This window comes from Mesoplodon bidens, assembly GCF_964165515.1.
Source record: "Mesoplodon bidens genome assembly, chromosome: X".
Lineage (NCBI taxonomy): Eukaryota > Metazoa > Chordata > Mammalia > Artiodactyla > Ziphiidae > Mesoplodon > Mesoplodon bidens.
Window position 1 is genome coordinate 52,275,743 of NC_138163.1, and position 16,264 is coordinate 52,292,006.

At 39.8% G+C, this 16,264-nt stretch overlaps 2 protein-coding genes across 2 annotated transcripts in view; one reads left to right on the top strand and one right to left on the bottom strand.

The window, feature by feature from the left end:
• LOC308608813 (AFG1-like ATPase) overlaps window positions 1-8,056 on the bottom strand; it is a gene marked incomplete at both ends in the record, with an annotated part of 45,610 nt that extends 37,554 nt beyond the window's left edge. The window contains 2 exon segments of the mRNA XM_081222145.1: window positions 7,756-7,971; window positions 8,021-8,056. Of these exon segments, the coding sequence (XP_081078271.1) occupies window positions 7,756-7,971; window positions 8,021-8,056 (252 nt within the window).
• Window positions 8,057-8,864: 808 nt separating this feature from the next.
• On the top strand, window positions 8,865-9,251 carry LOC308608907 (protein BEX2-like; the record flags this gene model as incomplete). The annotated part of the gene is made up of 1 exon (XM_081222257.1): window positions 8,865-9,251. The coding sequence occupies one exon, from the start codon at window positions 8,865-8,867 to the stop codon at window positions 9,249-9,251; it is 387 nt and encodes a 128-aa protein (XP_081078383.1).
• Between the last annotated feature and the right edge of the window lie 7,013 nt (window positions 9,252-16,264).

Below are 16,264 nucleotides of genomic sequence, written 5' to 3' on the forward strand. Positions count from 1 at the left end.
ATCTGCTGAAAATTTGTCAGCAAGAAAAATAACTTGGTATGATGAAATTTTTATAAATAAATTAAATGTAAATGAAAGCACTTTTAGGTAAACGTTTTAGGAATAATTATGTTTTAAGAATATCTACTGTAAAATAATCTCTCCAGACTTTGGTAACTTGAAACTTTAGAGTTTTGCTAAATTAAGTTAAATGGTGAAATTTTATTGAATAACTAAAAGTCATTCCCAAATAAAGTAATATACTGAAACATTAATTACTGAATATTGGCTTCCTTTTACAGAGAAACTGAAGATGAATATGTTTGGTGCCGCACTGAGACATTTTCTATAAGAAAGCACATAATTTTAGAAATTATTATTGGTATTTATATGTTTGCCAATCTACAGAATGCTAATGTAAAAGACAGTTCACAGCTGCTTACTTCTTACTTTTTACTAGAAATTAAGGCTTTTAAGAACTGAGAATTCTAATTTAAATCTATAATTAAAGCTACTAGAAATAATAAGGGAAATATTTCAGTATACAAGGAAAGTAGGATGTATGTTTTCAGTATAAGAAAGTATGAGGGGCTTCCCTGGTGGCGCAGTGGTTAAGAATCCACCTGTCAATGCAGGGGACACGGGTTCGAGCCCTGGTCCGGGAAGATCTCACATGCTGCGGAGCAACTAAGCCCACGCGCCACATCTACGGAGCCTACATTCTAGAGCCTGTGAGCCACAACTGCTGAAGCCCACGTGCCACAACTACTGAAGCCCACGCGCCTAGAGACCATGGTCTGCAACAAGAGAAGCCATCACAATGAGAAGCCCGCATACCACAATGAAGGGTAGCCCCCACTTGCCACAACTAGAGAAAGTCCGCACGCAGCAACAAAGACCCAACATAGCCAAAAATAAATAAATAAACAAACAAACAAATAAAATAAATCTAAAAAAAAGAAGGTATGACGAATGAAATTGCATTTTTTTTTTTTTTTTTGCGGTACGCGGGCCTCTCACTGTTGTGGCCTCTCCCGTTGCGGAGCACAGGCTCCGGACGCGCAGGCCCAGCGGCCATGGCTCATGGGCCCAGCCACTCCGCGGCATGTCCTGGACCAGGGCACGATCCCGTGTCCCCTGCATCGGCAGGCAGACTCTCAACCACTGCGCCACCAGGGAAGCCCCTGAAATTACATTTTGTTAAGGGAAAGAAAGTAATTTTGTCTCGATGCTGGTTATTTCTAAATAAGAAAGAAAATAAGGGTCAAATTAATATGGACATAGAAATTTGTAGAAGGTTCCTGGGAAAGAAAAAAAATATTTATAATGGTATTCTATGTGCAGTCAGAACTAAGATTAGAATAAATTTAATTGAGTTCTAATATTAAAGGTAAAGTGGTGCAAACCTGAATTTGGTTTCTCTCTCTGTTAAGAGGGCATAGTTTTCTTTAACTATTGATCTGCTTTTGATAACAGATTGTAAAGTTTCTTTACCTTTAACTGGTAATCTGCTACAACTTTCTGTATTTGCCTTTGAAATATTTTATTGTCACTTTGGTTAAGTGAATAAGTATTGTTTCACAGTGGCATATGATCCTATTTGACCAAGTGTTTGAAAGCCTTTTGATATTTTTTGACAAACTTCCCAAATCAAATTCCAATGAAGTTCCTTGGCCCTCTAGCTAACTTTGGAATGCTTCAAAGGGCCCATGAAACATCCCAATGAGAGATATTAAATTAATTAAGTTCATTTGATATGTTGAATTACATGGGAAGCACTGTCAAATGAGTAAGAAACCTTTCGATGTTGTATGGTATGGGTAAATGTTATTTTAAATATTCTAGAAATTATATGGAATTTCTAAAAATTAAATATGGCCTGATAAAATGTTATTGGTCATAATCTAGTTATTATTTTAAAATGTATGTCACAACAGTAACTGAGTTTCTTTGTCAATTGCATTGTAATCAGTTCTTTAACCATGCCTTCTTAAGTCTTTTGTCATTCATAGACAGTTATAGTTTTACTTTGATGTCTTTGCAAAAATGCTTCATCTTCAGGAAGATTCATAGAAAGGACTTTTTGACAAGTACAGGTTTCTGATAACTTTCAAATCATACCACTGAACTGGATAAAACATTAAGGAATTCTAATGGAAACCCTGATGGCTTTATAAAACTGTTAACAAGAGATCAAGGACTAGTTACATAAGACTGAACTATGAATATTGTTATAATTTTTATGGTTTCTGTCTGAAATGTTAATGGCTTTTAATCTGTGTTTTCCAGCTATTAAGAAACACTTCCCCTCAAGCTAATTACGACTTACAGCAATTTGGTAAATTATTCTTTTGTAAGCAGAATTTAAAAATTTATCTTTTCTCTCTACCTGATCCCTCCATAGATTGGAAACTCTTAGGTTCCCAGCTGCCTTATCAGGTAAGTAAAGCAGTACACCTCCCGACAGGTGCAAGAATCTCAAGATATTTTTGGAATCTCAGGAAGAGAGGAATTCACCCACATCTATAGATATTGCAGGCAGAATCTGATGGAAAGCCAGTTTTTTTTTTTTTTTTTTTTTTTTTTTTTTTCTTTTTGCGGTATGCGGGCCTCTCACTGTTGTGGCCTCTCCCGTTGCGGAGCACAGGCTCCGGATGCGCAGGCCCAGCGGCCATGGCTCACGGGCCCAGCCGCTCCGCGGCATATGGGATCCTCCCAGACCGGGGCACGAACCCGTATCCCCTGCATCGGCAGGCGGACTCTCAACCACTGCGCCACCAGGGAGGCCCGGAAAGCCAGTTTTTAAAGAGCCTGTATGATCAACTACACTTATGTAAGTAGTCAGGCCAAGTGTATTGAAACCAGAATTATTTGCAAACAATTTCATCTTAATTTGGCTATATTTATATTTGGTGGAAATGCAGGTAATTGTAGAGAGAAAAAATTTATGTTTCAGCAGTATACCTCTGTGGATATTAAATTCTAATGTTGTTTGTCTAAGACTCACTTCCTTATTACTCACTCATTATTCCTCATTACTATGTTACATTATTGTAAAGTTTAATTGAATTATTAAAAGGACATTCTAAGTTTGTTTCTTTTTTCTATTTATACATTTTTAATTGAAGTACAGTTCATTTACAATGTTTCAGGTGTACAGCAAAGTGATTCAGTTTTATATATATATATATAATATAAACATTATATATATATTATTTTTCAGATTCTTTTCCATTATAGGTTATTACAAAATATTGACTATAGTTCCCTATGCTATACAGTAGGTCCTTGTTGTTTATCTATTTTATATATAGTAGTGTGTATCTATTAATCCCAAATTCCTAATTTATCCCTGCCCCCCTGCCCCGTTGGTAACCGTAAGTTTGTTTTCTATGTCTGAGAGTCAATTTCTGTTTTATAAGTAAGTTCATTTCTATCATTTTTTTAGATTTCACATATAAGTGATATCATATGATATTTGTCTTTCTCTGACTTACTTCACTTAGTATGATTATCTCTAGGTCCATCCATGTTGCTGCAAATGGCATTATTTCATTCTTTTTTACCACTGAGTCTATTCCATTGTGTGTATACACACACACACACACACACACACACACACACACCCCACATCTTCTTTATCCATTCATCTGCCTAGACATTTAGGTTGCTTCCATATTTTAGCTACTGCAAATAGTCTAAGCTTGTTTCTGAAGCTTAGACTATCTTTGGATGGAGATCAGCTGCTCCATGACCTGCAACCAGGAGGTTATGCATACTGGAAAAGACATCATTTAAAGGACTAGCTCCAACCTAGATTGAAAGAAACTTATCAAGTGCTCTTAACTAGCTCATGTGCAGCAAAACTGAAGGGAATTAACTCTTGGATTCATATTTCCCACTTAGAAAAGGCCCTTGCACTGGACTGGTCTATAGAGAAGGCTGTTGACCTCAAATTCACCTTAAAACAACACTCAAACAGAGGAGAAACTAAGAGACCAAAGTGAGAAGAAGATGACATCTGAAGTAGCCAGCTGACCCAAGATGCCAGACCAGGCCTGTATTCCAATTACTTTGATAACTGCTCACACTTTTGCTTATGAACCAAATGTATTTCTTTCTTGGGTTCAATCATATGTAAGTTTCAAAAAAAAAAAAAGAAACCAATCCAATTGTTGGGTTTATGTTCAATTACCTACATTCAGTACTTCTGGGTTACCTTGGTGGACTTCTCCTTTCCAAGGCTCTAATTGGATGGCCCTTAGGAAATTTATTCTAGAAGAAAGAAGTTACAGTTTTGTTCAGGCTACTATTGATATTACTAGATGGGAGGCCCTCACTTGGACAATCAATCTACTTGCTCTGACTATAATAATAAATACGAATTTTCTTTTAAAGTTACTTAAGCTCAATCAGAGCAAAGAGCTAAATTTCAGTCAAAGAATATAAGCTCCCTGTTATGGGATTGATTTATATGGTTAACACCAGACCACAGTCATTTAAGTTTAAAGACCTCCCTTGTGTTGGGAACAATTAAACCATACTAAGGATAATAAGTTTAATAACACTAGGAAATTGGGCTAGGTGCCTTATGAACAATGCCAATATATCATTTCCCTTAAAGACAAGGATTGGTACAGAACAGACTAAATCAGATGACCTGGGGATATACTGGGCTGCACCTAATGGAAGTTCTTGGCTTAAATTCTGACTTATGACCTTACTAATGCTACTATCTATATTACTTGTATTCTGCCCATTTTACAAGATTGTTGCTTCTTATATTACCAAATGTATGACTGTGCCTCTGATAAAATGATGACTAGGTGACTTGAAACGGTTCACCAAATACATAGTTCTATAAGATCAATTGATTGTAATAGTGTAACTCTAGATATGGGAGGAAGCAATAAGAGGGAATCATTTCTTGGACCATATCAGACTAGTAAGTCAGATGGTCCAAAGACTTTTGGCTACTGTTAACAGGGCCTAGTCCAGTAATACCACATTGAATGGTCTATCAATGAAATCTTAGCCTGACCTAGGAATGAACATTCCTAGTACTGTGGGACAAAATGGTCATGAAATGCCTCCCAAAACATGGTCAATTTTATGACCATGGAGCAGGGGAGGGAGCATTGGGGGGGCCTGACTACAAAAATATGGCAATTGCCACCTGGTTCTATAAGAATGAAGTCACTTAGCCACTGAAGTTACAGACTTTTAACACACCCTGAAAGGAGATCAGGGCAGAGATCACGAATGAGGCACTCTGTGCTCTGGGAAATCTGGCAGAACAGGCCTTCAAATCCATCAGATAATTAAATATTTTCAGAAGAAATTTTATGAACCCAAGTTTTTGCATCTTCTCATACCTAGAAAAGCACTTAAAATCATTAACAGAGACACCTGGTCCTCGTGAGTAGCAGCAACCTTCCCATGACTAGCAGCAACCTTCTACTGAGATGTGTGCTTGATTGCACATACTCCATTCACCAAAATTATGTATATATACACTGACCTCTCCCCTGACCTCTTTGGAGCAGTTCCTCAGAGCTATCTGAGAGGCTGTCTCTCAGGCTACAGTCCTCAGTAAGTCCCCAAATAAAACTGAACTGACAGTTATCATGCTGTGAACTGTTTTTCAGTCAACAATTCATGCCCACGAGTATGAGTAGAATCAAAATTTCATATGATAACAAATGGTGAGGTTGTGGCAAATTCAGAACTCTCATACAGTATGGGTAGGTATGTAAAAGGGTCAACACTGTGGAAAAGAGTTTGGCATTTCCTCAAATGATTAATCATATTGTTGTCATGAAGTATGAAAACATTATGCTAAGTCAAAAAGTGAGCCCCAAAAGAACACATATTATATATAGTTTCATTTATATGAAATGTTCAGAATGGGGAAATCTACAGAGATAGAAAGTACGTTTGCTTTGTATGCTTGCTTTGACCTGGAGAGGATGGGAGGATAGGAGAGTGATAGTTAAAGAGTGCTTTCTGAGTTTTTTTTTGAGGTGAGGAAAATGTTCTAAAATTGACTGTGGTGATGGTTGTACATATCTGTGAATAAAGTAAACATCATGTAAGTGTACACTTTAAATGGATATCGTATGATATGTGGATTATAGCTCCATGATGCTGTTATTAAAAGACATAAATAGAGTCTTAGCCCGATTTGGTTATTAATTGAATATGAGAGACAATGAAGAAGGATTCAAGGATGATGGCCTGGTTCTGAGTTGGCCAATGGGTGGATACTAAGGCAGAAGACAAAGGGAAAAGAAGCAGTCTTAGGTGAGAATAAATGACTAGAGTTAGTGAGACGGCATATATAGACACTTTTAACCTTTTTTAGGGGCAAAGAACCACAGCCTCTTTTGAGAATCTTCTAAAAATTATAGCCTCTCTTCCCACAAAAAATGTGAATATATAATCACCCCCATACAGATAATTTTGAATAACATTTAAGGTGTTCCACAGACTTCCATGTTTGCAAGCCTAATATAAGGTTACTCAGGATTGTCAGCAGAGAATGTTCCTTGGACCCTGGCATAAGTGAGGGAGTATCAGGGTGGGTATGGACTGGCAGATAGTGACCCTGCAGCAAGGCTGGGTTCTTCCTGAGTGTACTGGAGGTGAGGAGGTAAGGGTGAGGATCTCAACTCTCTGCACTTCCCAAGCCATGTGAGAGATAGCAGAAAGGTCCCAAAGAGGTTTCCACATGGACAACGTGAAGAAAACGAGAGAGCAGGCAGACCTGGGAGGCTCTTTCTGAAGCAATTACTTTTCTACAATTCTTGTAATCCCCCACCACAGAGGTGTAGAAGAGCCCCATCTGGTTTTGAGTATGAGAATAAACCCCTCATCTATCTGGGAGATAAGTCACTAGGTAGGATTTTGGAGAAGAAATGGAGGGAAGGAACCAAAGGAATTTACTCAGGTCAAGACCTTGGTCACCTGTCCATCTATATTTTTGGAGTAAGAAACAATCAGGAGCCTGAACGTAGGAAATAAGAGGCTCTGGAATGTGGCAGCAGGAAGACCAGCCCCTTCCCAACCTCTCGATAGGGCAGGGGTGATCTGATTATCTCTGCATCCCTCAACCTGCATCAGCCTCATAGGTCTTCCCTTTGCTTAGGTCTTCAAAACCAACTATAATAATAGCCATTAAATTTAAGCAGACCACTTCAGTTGCCAGCAAATGCCTTTCCATATTTAATGAATGTTTATTATAGTAGAATAAAATATAAATGTTTATTAATAAAACTTGAAATCTGTCCCAGAAGGAATATAAAGGTAGATTATTTACATACCATAGCCAATATTTGACAATCAGACTTCTCCGTGAATATTAACTTCACAGATAACTTTCAAAACATCGCGACTGTGTTTAGAAAGATTTCCCCCATTTTTTTAATTCCATAAAATTCTGAAACAAGCTAGAATATTCTAAAAATGAAGTTGTGTGGAGCCCAAAGAAAATACTTTCTGTGTGGTGCAAGAGAACATAAACAATGAGTTTTCTTTTTTTTTTTACTTCCCCAGCTTGAAGCATGTCTTTCAAAAAACGAAATTTTCTAATTTTCAGGTTTTTTAGAGGCATACTGATTTTTAAGAAGGAAATAAAGAGAAATTACTAGGAAGCAAATAATATACAGCTAGTGAGAACAGGAGAAAAAAAGCAGAAAGGGCCAAAGTCAATACCAAGACCTTGGAGTGGTGGGAAGGGAGATGCAGACTCTCCCTGGTAACCAGAGAAGGTCAAACCCCAAACATAAGGGCAGTGAGGCAACCTGTGGGCCCTCGGATCGGAAAGGACCAAGCTGAGGAACCGGACCTAGCGCACAGCTGCGTGTAGGGGGAGATCTTGCGTGCGGAGGTGGAGGGGAGGGTCCTGTTGAACTCAGCGTCGGCCCGGGTGGGTGGGGAGGAGGATCTGAGGGCGAGGTCCGCGGTGACGCGAAGCCCACACGTGACCGCGAGCTGCAGAGCGACGCAGCCTTCGGTGCAGTCGTCACTCGTGTCTGGGTACCAGCTCCCCGCTGCCCTGCGCACGGCGGGCTGGCATCGGGCCCGGGGGAAGCGGAGCAGGTAAGGGCCCTGGGGCCCACGCGCTGACGCCTGGGCGGCAGCGGCCAGCCAACCCCAGAGGCCGGTGCATGGGTTCAGCGCAGGGGATCACCGCGGCGGGTCCCGGTGAGCTCTCTCCACAGCCTTGCTTTCTTGGGAACAGAAATAGGGGCCCCTTGGGGTGAGGGTTGCAGGGGCAGCAGGGTTCCAGGCCGCAAAGCAACTTAAGAGCAATGGGAAATCATCCCTGAGTTCCTGCAGGGCAATGGTGAACCCGGGAAGGGGGCGGTGGACGCAGGTCGGGGGTGGCGGCGGGGCGTGGGCGGTGAGGGGCGGTGGTTCGGCGCCATGAGCTTGGCGACAGTACTCGCTCCCTCCATCCCTGCCTTCTGCAGGTCTGCGGATCTAAGTGTCAAGTGTTGCGGCGACGCACTTGCAGCGAGATCGGGAGGAGGAGGAGACAGCAAGGATAGGCCCAGGTCGGTGCGGGGGACGGTGTGTGTGGGTGGGTGCAGAGCCCCGTCATACCCCCCCCACTTCCCCATGCCCCGTCCTCCACTTTGTTGTTTGAAGAGGCCTGGGGGAGGGATCTGTAGGGAAAATGGTGGGTTTGGGAGGAGGGAAGGAAATAACTGAGCGGGGGAGGGCTCGGACTGGGGGCCCCCTAGAGGGCTCATGAAGCCTTTCACGTGGGAAAATGAAATTAAAAAATAATAATAACCCATGCTATCCAGGCCTCTGTCCTTGGTGCTGATCTATCCACGAAAAATGCAGCCCTTTTTCTTGTCTTTTGTCTCCTAGGAGCAATGGCGTCCAAAGAGGAACAAGTGATGAAAAATATCAACATGGAAAATGCCAACGAGGAAAATGATAAAAAGGATGAAAACGAGCAAGTTGCTAATAAAGGAGAGCCTTTGGCCCTACCTTCGGGATCCGGTGAATATTGTGTACCTGGAGGAAATCATAGGTGGTTCCATGTTAGGCAGCCCATCCTGCAGTATAGATGGAACATGACTCAGAGGCTTGAAGAGCCACAGGCAAGGATGAGAGAGGAGAATATGGAAAGGATTGGGGAGGAGGTGAGGCAGCTGATGGAAAAGCTGAGGGAAAAGCAGTCGAGTCATAGTCTGCGGGCAGTTAGCACTGACCCCCCTCACCATGACCATCATGATGAGTTTTGCCTTATGCCTTAAATCCTGATGTTCTCCCTGAAGTTAATAGGGAGACACACCTGCTTCCTAAACTTACATATTCATGATGTACCTTTGCTGTAAACCTGTTGATGCCACTCATTTCTGGTGGGTCTCATATTACCAGCTTCTAGTTGAATGTGTTTTTGACCCAGTCTGTAAGATTCTGTTAGCAGAAGAATTTTACTTATTGCATGGCAAGATGCTTATTATATACTGTGAAGTTAATAAAGCAGTTTTAAAAAGCAATCTATGTATTCTCTTTAATTTCAAATCTCATATTTATCTAATACATGAGGAGAAAACTGCTGAAATTAAATGTACCAAAAGATTAATACAGGGACTCGATTCTGTGAGATGGTTTGATGTGTTTTCTTTTATAATTTAGTTTGAGAAGATATGCAAACTATTTTTAATGACTTTATGAGAGCCATAGGGTTACAATAAATACTTGGTCCCTAAATTTGGATCTTTTAGCCAGATGAATAAACCCAGGAATTCTTTATAAATTAGGAACTATATTTGCTTTACATGACTGTGAAACAAGGTCAGGAGTGTGTGAGCCATGTTTCCCTATTTTTGCCCCCATCCCCACATATTAGGCAAGAACCCCCTCCCCTCAAGTTTTCCCTTCAAATATTTAGCAGAGTCCCCAAAGATAGATCTACCCAATACAGCATCCCTCTTCCCCTTCAGGGCTGCAATTTCTGCTAGTCAAGGTGTGATTTCTGCCTGACAAAAACTTAACAAACTACGATTAATAATGATTGAATCAGGAGCTCTGAGTTCTTGTCTCATTCCATCCCTGAATAAAATAACTTTAGATATGTAACTTCAGTTCTCTAGAGGAGATTACCTGCAATTTCTAACGGAACACTGAATTTATTTAATAATGTCCTAGTGTTTCTAAAAGTATGCTGATCAGCCACCTGTGTGAGAATCACCTGAGGAGTTTCTTGAAAATGTCCCACTCCAAATCTACTGAATGGAGCTCCAGAACTTTTGTTTTTAACAAACTTCCCTGGTGATTCTGATGCACATTAACATTTAAAAGGCTACTGGTGTGTATATACTTACTATGATCTCAATTCTTCAATAGGAACAAGAATAATTAGAAGAACATAAAGATGAATATATGAATTCAATGGAGAGAAGCATTAAAATGCAAAAGATGAGAAAAATTTAAAGACCTTTAGATTTACTACATAAAAATTTAAAGTGTATACACTAAAAAGTTAACAGTGGTTATCTCTTGAGGGATATTGGGTGATTTTTTTTCTTTGTACTGAACTACATTTTTCTTAAGGAATATGGATTACTTGTGCAAAAAAGAAATAAAAGCCAATAATAGATCCAGATCCAAAGAACTCTTCAGTGAGTTTATAAATGCAATGGAGGCACTTAAAACATTCTCATTGACAGGAAGATATGTAGATTTCAAATTATTTATGGATATGGTGTTCATGCCTCGGTTTAATTTTCTCTCCTATTGAATGTAGGCAAAATCACTGTCTTACTTATAATCAATAGAATACAGCAAAAGTGATGTGTTGTCACTTCTGTGATTGCCTTACAGAAGATTATGACTTCTCTCTTGCTAGGAGGCTCTCTCCCTGTCCCCTACCCCCTTGCTGGCTTTGATGAAACAAGCTGCCATGTTGGAGAGGCCCATATGGCAAAAACCTGAGAGTCTTACAGCCAACAGGCAGTGAGGAACTAAGACTCTTAGTTCTATAGCTCTTGAGGGAGTGAATCTTGCCAAAAAACATAAGTGAGTTTGGAAGCAGATGCTTCCCAACTCAAGCCTTCAGATAAGACCCTGACCCTGGCCAACAAATTGATTGCAGATTTGTAAAAGACCCCGAGGCAGAAGACACAGATTAGCCACACCCAGACTTCTGATTCACAGAATCTCTAGGATAATAAATATGTGTGGTTTTAAGTTGCTAAATTTTGGGGTAATTTGTTACACAAGGATGGTTAGCTGATACAGTATGTATTTCTAAAGGATAATTATGCTTTTAAAACATAATCACAGTACCATAATCACAAACAAATATGGGAAACAATTATTTAATATCCAGTCATTGTTCAAATTTCCAGTGGTCTCATATTTTTTAACCCCAAACTATATAAACTAACAAACAATGAAATTTTAACCACAAACTGTATGTTAACAAAAAATAAATTGGCCCAACACTTTTGGCCTTGTCAGGTTGCAAATAACAGGAACAACCTAATGTAAAGTTTTCTACTGGGAATCTGACAAGAGTGTGTGTTTGAAAAAGAGTCTCATATCCAACATAGACCTGAAGCCACAGATTCTGAAAATCTAGAAAATGTTAAGAGAGAAACTAGTCTGTTCTATACAATGAAAATATAGTGTAGAGTCAGGGTCAGGAAGGGGCATTACACAGACAACTTCATAACCCAAAACAGTCATTTGAGATTCTGACACCTGCATTTTGCAGAAGTATTGGAAAACAGTTATATTTAATCAAATTTGCCAAAATAATCTGTTTAACTCCAGAAAGAAAAGCATTGGATAGAAAAAGTGGCTGTCAGGCTGGCAATGTTGGAAAGATGCAGGTATAAATCATCATATTACTAATCATTCCTGTGGTTGAGTAAATACCTACAAGAAAAGTGCTCTTACGGTTAGAGGAAACGTAGGACTGAGATAACAGGATGAACAAGCAGGTATATGAAACCATTTTATCATCTAGTTTGATTGAATAAGGCATGGAGTATATTTTTAAGAAGTCTTTTTTTTCCAAGAAACACAAAATTCAGAGGACTAATGTAAATACATGGAGGATAGGAATTCCCTTGTGGTCCAGTGGTCAGGCCTTGGCACTTTCACTACTGGGGCCGGGTTCAATCCCTGGTCAGGGAACTAAGATCCCACAAGCTGCATGGTGCATCCAAAAAAAAAAAGATAAGAACATGGAGGATATAATTTGTGGGTCCCCAGGACCTCAAATCTTGAAAATGAGGATGCCCTCTGAGAGTTCTAAATGGATAAATCTGATAGATAATGAACATGGCTTTCCATCTCTGTGAATAACACAAGAAATTATCTGTGAATGTGATACTAAAAAGGTTGCGAAGATCTAGTATTCCAACCAGCATCATTTGGGAATTGTCCAATGAAAGCAGGAACATGGAAATGCTCCAGGAAGGAAAATAATAATAATATGCCCATAAGAATCAAGGTCTTGGAAATCCTTTAAGAGACTTGAGGTTAAAACAGGTAGAAGTCCAAGGAACATTTTAGAAGATTTTAAGGGAAAAAACTATGAAATAGATGGCATAAATGTGCCATAAGAGAGAAGGAAACATGCAAAAACAGGGCAAAAAGTAAAGCAAAATGAGCTGAAGGGGGTTCTGACCATAATATCCAGCTGTCCCAGTGATGAAATATATTCAGAAAAGATATCAATTAATGCATAGTCAAGGTACTAAAAATAGATCTCTTTTTAAAGAGAATTTCATTTCATGCATAACTGGAAAATAAAGTTGTCTTCTAAATGTCAAAGAACTAAAATTCACCATACACATTATGAATCAATGTAATAAGCTAGGGAGTTAATGTAAAAGTTTGGGTTCCAGGAAATAACAGAATTTACAAAACCAAAGGAAAAAGTAGATGGGCAGATAAGCTACCTAACACCTACAGTGACCCCCAGACAGAAAAAATCATATGTGTAACCAGTGCTAAAGCCAGTGGTGTGCTGATAAACTAAATGTTAAACAACTGGGTTTCCAGTAAACTATGTGTAGTGTTAGCTTATCTCCATTTTGTAAATACTCCTACTACAGCTGATTTTCAGCTACTAACATGATGTCACTTAATGCAAAGTTCAGAAGAGATATGTATAATTAACTGTCCTGAGCCAGTAAGAGCTGGCTTTAGCACACCACTGGCTGAGAGCTTCCCTTATCAAGGTGGATAAAACAGAGACAATACTATGCAATGAAAATGAAAGATAAGAATGGGAAAAGGAAATGTGTTTTGGAAAGGAGATGTAAGATGAGCATAAAGGAGAGAAAGATAAAAGAAAAAGAAACAGGGGCTTCCCTGGTGGCAGAGTGGTTGAGAATCAGGGGACACAGGTTGGAGCCCTGGTCTGGGAGGATCCCACATGCCGCGGAGCAACTAGGCCTGTGAGCCACAACTACTGAGCCTGCACGTCTGGAGCCTGTGCTCTGCAACAAGAGAGGCTGCGATAGTGAGAGGCCCGCACACCGCGATGAAGAGTGGCCCCCACTTGCCACAACTAGAGAAAGCCCTCGCACAGAAACGAAGAGCCAACACAGCAAAAATAAATTAAAAAAATATATTAATAAATTCCTACCCCCAACATCTAAAAAACAAAAAAGAAAAAAAAGAAACAGAGGATAAGAGAAAAAGGACTAGAGGAGTGTGTGTGTGTGTGTGTGTGTGTGTAGAGAGAGAGATAGAGGGAGGGAGATTGGTAGATTACCTAGACATGGATACTCCTAGGTGATTTAAAGGAGTGTTTGTAAAAGCACAGACTGGAGTCAGGCAGACTTTTGTTCAAATATTGGAAACATCACTTACGGGTTTTGTGACCTTAAACAAAGTTGGTCAACCTCCCTTAATTTCATTTCTCTCATTGGTAAAATGTGGAAAGTGTTTAGCAAGATGCCTGTCATATACTAAGCTCCCAGTAAATGTTAGTTGTTAATGTTATAACACATGTAAAATGGAAAAAAAAGGTTTAGGTCACCAAAAATGAGTAGCCTAATGTTTCAAAGTTAATAAAATTAGTGGATTTTTGAAAGTATGTATTGATCCCAGTAGTCAAAAGTTGGCATACAAAGGATTACATTTGGTAAAAACAATTTGTCGCACAAGGTGCTGTTCAATTTTTGAATCATTATTGATAATTAATAATTGAGAAATTGCACAAGAAAATCCAGAGTTTAAGTTTCCATGAAAACTCAGTAAATCTGTCAACCCTGAGCCTGCATTCCCATGTTGCACCAATTGACTAGAAGGAGCTAGTGGTGGCTTCAATTCTTTAGAAAGACACGTGCTTCAGTTTAGCTTTTTGTACCCAGATTTTCTTATTCAAATTATATAGTTCCTCTCTGGCCCTTAGAGGCACTTCAGTTTGTAGCCCCTAATCCATATCAACTGCATTTCAAAAGTAATTTGAAGCAGTGGTTCAGCAGATGAGTAGGATTTAGCCTAATTTGGGACTCAAGACATGTTTATGTTCCAAGTCTGCAGTGTCCAATATGATAACCATGAGCCACGTGTGGCTATTGAGAACTTGAAATGTGATTAATGTAATTTGAGACAGGTAAAAGTGTAAAGCACACACAGGATTTCAAACACATAGTATAAAAAAAGTATGTAAAATATCTTATCAATAAGTTTTATATGGATTATATGATAAAATGATAGCATTTTGGATATACAGTGTTAAATAAAATATACTTTAAAATTAATTTCACCAGTTATTTTTTCTTTTAAAAAATCAGATTACTAGAAAATTTAAAATTAGATACGTGGCTCACATTATCTTTATATTGAAACACACCATTCCAAATCATTTTTAAGATACAACACATTTTTTAATTAAAAAATAATCTTATTTTTTAAATTTCTGATAGCAAATGACACAGATTCATTTCAGAAAACACAAAGGAGCATAAAGAAGAAATTTTAAAAAATCACCTTAATCCTGCTAAACTTGTTAAATATTTCAGTTTCTTTTCTTTTAGTCTTTTTTCTACACAAAATATTCACAAATGAAATCTAGTTTTATAAAAATTGAATAATACTGTATACACTGTTTTGTATGCTCCTCTTTCACTTAACATTTTAAGATAATCCTTTTCCACTATCCTTAAGTATTATTTGAAACAAAGTTGTTACTTAAATGGATTGCCAAATTGAATATAATAATAACAGAACTGGTAGAAAATAGATGATTATTTAACTTAAGCATGCTAAAGACATTTCTCAACATATAACCCAAGGCTGAAATTATGCAGAAAAATAACTTTTATTACTTTAAAAATAAGCCTTTAGAGACCTTCAAGATGGCGGAGGAGTAAGACGTGGAGATCACCTTCCTCCCCACAAATACATCAAAAATACATCTACATGTGGAAAAACTCCTACAGAACACTTACTGGACAGAAGACCTCAGACTTCCCAAAAGGCAAGAAACTCCCCACGTACCTGGGTAGGGCAAAAGAAAAAAGAATAAACAGAGACAAAAGGATAGGGAAGGGACCTGCACCAGTGGGAGGCAGCTGTGAAGGGGGAAAGGTTTCCACACACTAGGAAGCCCCTTCACTGGCAGAGACGGGGGTGGCGTGAGGGAAGCTTCGAAGCCACAGAGGAGAGCACAGCAACAGGGTGAAAAGGGCAAAGCAGAGAGATTCCCACACAGAGGATCGGTGCCGACCAGGGCTCACCAGCCTGAGAAGCTTGTCTGCTCATCCACCTGGGCAGGCGGGGGCTGGGAGCTGAGGCTCGGGCTTCAGAGTTCAGAGCCCAGGGAGAGGACTGGGGTGGGCCATGTGAACACAGCCTGAAGCGGGCTAGTGCACCTCAGCTAGCCGAGAGGGAGTCTGGGAAAAGGTATGGAGCTGCCGAAGAGGCAAGAGACTATTGTTTCAGGGTGCGCAAGGAGAGGGGATTCAGAGCACTGCCTAAACGAGCTCCAGAGATGGGTGCAAGCTGCAGCTATCAGCGCGGACACCAGAGATGGGCATGAAACGCTAAGGCTGCTACTGCAGCCACCAAGAAGCCAGTGTGCAAGCACAGGTCACTATCCACACCTCCCCTCCCGGGAGCCTGTGCAGCCCACCACTGCTAGGGTCCCGTGATCCAGGGACAACTTCCCAGGGAGAACACACGAAGCACCTCAGGCTGTTGCAACATCACACCGGTCTCTGCCATCACAGGCTGGCCCCACGTTCCATATCCCTCCCTCCCTCTGGCCTGAGTGAGCCAGAGACCCTAATCAGCT